The sequence below is a fragment of the Cariama cristata genome, unplaced genomic scaffold (genome assembly GCF_000690535.1).
Source record: "Cariama cristata isolate BGI_N322 unplaced genomic scaffold, ASM69053v1 scaffold26730, whole genome shotgun sequence".
Taxonomy (NCBI): domain Eukaryota; kingdom Metazoa; phylum Chordata; class Aves; order Cariamiformes; family Cariamidae; genus Cariama; species Cariama cristata.
Window position 1 is genome coordinate 379 of NW_009593376.1, and position 3,771 is coordinate 4,149.

A 3,771-nucleotide genomic window follows, 5' to 3' on the forward strand; every position below is an offset into this window, starting at 1 on the left:
TGCCACCCGCCGTGGGGTTACCACCTCCGTCCTGGGCACAGCGGCTCCAGCAGCTCCCGGTGAGCGGGGACGGAGGCACTGCGGGATGGGGTCCCACGTACCTGTGCCACCAAGGCTTTGCGGCTGTCCCTCTTCACCGCCATGGCAAAGTCCAGCCACGTCCACGTGTTGTTGTGGTACTCCAGGCATGGCAGCACCAGGTTTAGGTCGCCCCAGTCCACGCTATTCTTCTCGCCCTGGGTGACAGAAGTGCCAGGCAGAGTGGGACGATGCCCCAGGCCACTCCCAGCTGGAGGGGTTGTGCCCCCTCCCCAGCACGCTCCCTCCCGCCGGCCCCACACCTTGTAGCTGACGCAGAGCGGCACCTGCGGGATCTTGATATAGATGAAGGAGTTGTTCATGGCCGCGCGCTCCTTCATCTTGTCGATGTCATCCACAGGATGCTGGGGACAGAGCAGAAGGGAAGGAGAGGGGACACAGCCAGGAACCAGCGGGGAAGGGACAGTTGGGCACTAGGCCATGGCATTGCTTCACCGGGGAGAGGTGAGAGCTGCTCTGGCATGGTGTCAGAAAAATGAGATGCTGCAGGGATCACATCAAGCGTGCAGGTGCTTGGTTGTAAAGGATGCGAATCCTCATGGTGGGAGGGAGCAGGAGAAAACAGATAGGCAAGTGGGGGAGGACATGGCTGCGCAGCCCTGCAGCTGAGGGAAAACAGACTGGGTCCACAGCAGGGCTCTCCCAAATTCCCCCCTCAAGGCAGAAGCAGGTACCTCCGGCGCTTTTCGGAATGATCTTCTGACCCCTGATGTGCGATTCAGTCCCTGAGCAACTCCTTTCCCTGGGCCCAGTGAGTCATCGGCCACGATCAGCTGCCGCGGCTTCACCACGGGGATCCCTGGGGCAAACAGGGTGGGAGGCGGTGGCTGGTGTCCGGCTGGGGCTTCGCCGTGACCCAGACCCCTCCCAGCTTCGCTGCTTTCCCCATCGGCTCCCTGCCCACAGGGGTGACACCACGAGTCCCTGTTCCTTGACACGTGGCCCACCGGCAGCTGCCCACAAACATATCCTGGACACACAGCCAGAACTGCTCAAGGACATCACTCGGGTGCCAGGGAGGACGATGACCATGAGCCTCTCACCTGTCGTCACCAGCTTGGACTTGTCTTCCTCATCCCCCACCTCCTCTTCCTCCACGTTGCGGCCAGGGAAGAAGAAACCCATCATCCTGTGGAAGAACTGGTGGGTGAGCTGGATGGTGAGGGGTACCACGTTCACCTGCGGGGAAGAGAGGCACGTCAGAGCCAGGCACATGCTGCCTGTGCCCCACGGGGACCCTGCCACCTCCCAGTCCGGCCCTGGCACCTCAAAGTGCTCCTTGATGGAGATGCCTCCCACGGGCGGCCGGACCTTGCTGAAAATCCTCAGTGCCAGCTGCCGTCCAGACTGGCAGGAGCTCTGGGGACGCAGCACCACCTGCAGGGAAGAGGTCGGGTGGCTGGGGTGAAGACAGACCACCCTGGCCAGGCCACCCATGGGTCCCCAGGATGCAGGGCTGCTCCCTCAGGCTGCCACTTGCCTTGTACACAGCGTTGGGCAGGAGGTTGTTCATCGTGACCCAGCCCAGTTCCAGCAGATGCTCGGCCGTGTCGTCAGACTTGTTGACCTGTGCACACAGACCCGTCAGCCCCGCACATCCCGGGCCCTGGCTTGGAGGCTGCCGGTGCCACCGGCCGACTCGGTACCTTGCTGTAGAGGAAGCGCTGGAGCTCCAGCTCGGCTATGCCCAGCTGCCCATCCTCCTCGGTCAGGCGCCAGCGTGCCTGGGCGAAATAGAACTCAGTCCGCCGTGCCACGCTCACGTCCTCCGGCTGCTTTCGCAGCTCCATCTTGTTGGCTCGCTGCAGCTGGAAGTCCTTGAAGCACCTGCAGCAGAGAGGGTAACGCTGGGATGTGGGAGCCCTGGAGTAAGGGGGACATAATGCTGGGGGAGCCAGAGATGGTCCCTACCTGATCAGTATGTTCAGCTCCTCGCTCTCCAGCTGCAGGTCAGCTTTCTCCTGGCTCAGCTGCTGCTGCAGCCTGTGGTTGAGGTCGAGCAGACTCTCGTTTTTGCTGTCATCCTGCAGGGACTGAAGGACAGACAACCCTCAGCACCCTCTGCCCCAAAGCAAGGACCCTGGGGAGCCAGGCCCTGTCTGGATGCAGGCTCACCTTCACATTGGAGTACATCTGCTTCTCCAGCTGCCGGATCTGGGCAACGTGCTGCCTCACGGCCTCTTGCAGGTGTAGGATACTGCTGCGCTGTTCCTCAGGGTTGCTGGAGATTTCCAGCTGGAAACGGACTCGCTGTTTCTTCTCGCTGTGCTCCTGGACATGGGGACAGCAGAAGGTTAGGATTGCCCTGGGTGCAGTGAGGGACACGGTGACCTGAAGCCTCGTGGGTACCTTGCGTTTGGGTTCCACGTGCAGCAGCAGGTTGTTGACTATGTCAAGGATCATGGCATACTGCGCGGGGTTGGTGGAGATCTCCAGGTCGTGGTGGATCAGCGTGAACGTATCCACAGCTCCTGCAGGGACACACAAAGGGCAAGTGGGACCTCAGCATGGCCAGAAACAGGATGCATTTGGTGGCCAACAAGAGATGGAGAGGGATGGGGAATGAGCCAAGGTGGTCACACTGGCTTCAGCAGGCACAGCATGTCCAGCATGGTCTGGTGCACGGCCACATGGCTGAGGACCCCTCTGGTATGCACCCCTCTGACCCCAGCAGGGCCAAGACAGACTGCCTCTGGACTTAGCCGACACCTGTGAGTAAGCCCAGAGCTCTACCCCTCGAGACACTGCCTGGATGTACCCACCCTCCTGTTTCTTCAGCAGATCCTCCTTCTCCTGGTTGGCGGGAGTCTCGGGGGGCTTTATCTGCGTGGCCAGCTCAGGGTCGATGTCATGGCTGTAGCTGATATAGTACATGCGGCAGCTGCAGCGAGAGATGATCCTCTGCACCTGCTGGGTCTGCTGGGCTTCTGAGGGCTGGTTCCAGTCTGGGGACAGGCAGAGGGATCACAGTCAGAGCATCATGTCCTCCCACGTTGAGGACCCCACAGCGCAGGGCTCAGAGCATCAGCCAGCTCCTGGAGCCATCCAGGGACAGGCCAGGCGTTCTCAGCTTTACCAGCCTTAGGGTCCCACGCGAGTGGGACTGGGGTAGGCACGGCAGCCCGCTCTGCGGGCAGTACCTGTGGTGGTGCTGACCATGCCCCCCACCGCCTGCCCGCTCTCCATCAGCTCCTGCACTGAGTCCAGGCTCCGTTGCCGATGCTCCTCAATATTTTTCACCTGGGGAGGCAAGGAGGCACCGCTGGCTGTCCCTGCTCTCCCTGCCTTGGCCAGGGCACTGACAGTGCTGCCTGCCCCCAACACAGCTCACCCACCACAGGCCCCCCTAGATGCCCACCTCCAGCCAGAGCTGCCCGTGCTCCCTCTCGGTGGGGCCACTCTCCGTTGTGGCAAAGTACTGCATGCCATCCAGCAAGCAAGTCCAGGATGTCTTCTGCTTCAACGTGTCCCCGTACCAGGCAGGGTGGTGCTGGCACTGCAGAAGCTGGGCCTTTGCAGCAGACACAATCACACAGCCCTCTGTCTCGGCACCGCGCAGCACCATCTGCGTCGGGAGAGACCCTGGGGGTCAGATGAGCCCTTCTGGGGCAGGCACAGCCCCTCTGACAGCAAGGGTACGGGGAGGGGGGAGCGGGGGGGCAGGCAGGGTGG

General features: G+C 61.9%; 1 protein-coding gene across 1 annotated transcript in view; it reads right to left on the minus strand.

Annotated features, from left to right (window-relative positions):
- The window catches only part of KIAA0100 (KIAA0100 ortholog), a gene marked incomplete at its 5' end in the record, with an annotated part of 12,495 nt that overhangs the window by 318 nt on the left and 8,406 nt on the right, over positions 1-3,771 (minus strand). Inside the window, 13 exon segments of the mRNA XM_009710218.1 lie at positions 72-236; positions 342-443; positions 774-898; positions 1,143-1,278; positions 1,366-1,476; positions 1,580-1,666; positions 1,746-1,926; positions 2,011-2,132; positions 2,215-2,370; positions 2,449-2,570; positions 2,862-3,044; positions 3,240-3,339; positions 3,458-3,664. Coding sequence (XP_009708520.1) covers positions 72-236; positions 342-443; positions 774-898; positions 1,143-1,278; positions 1,366-1,476; positions 1,580-1,666; positions 1,746-1,926; positions 2,011-2,132; positions 2,215-2,370; positions 2,449-2,570; positions 2,862-3,044; positions 3,240-3,339; positions 3,458-3,664 — 1,797 coding nt within the window.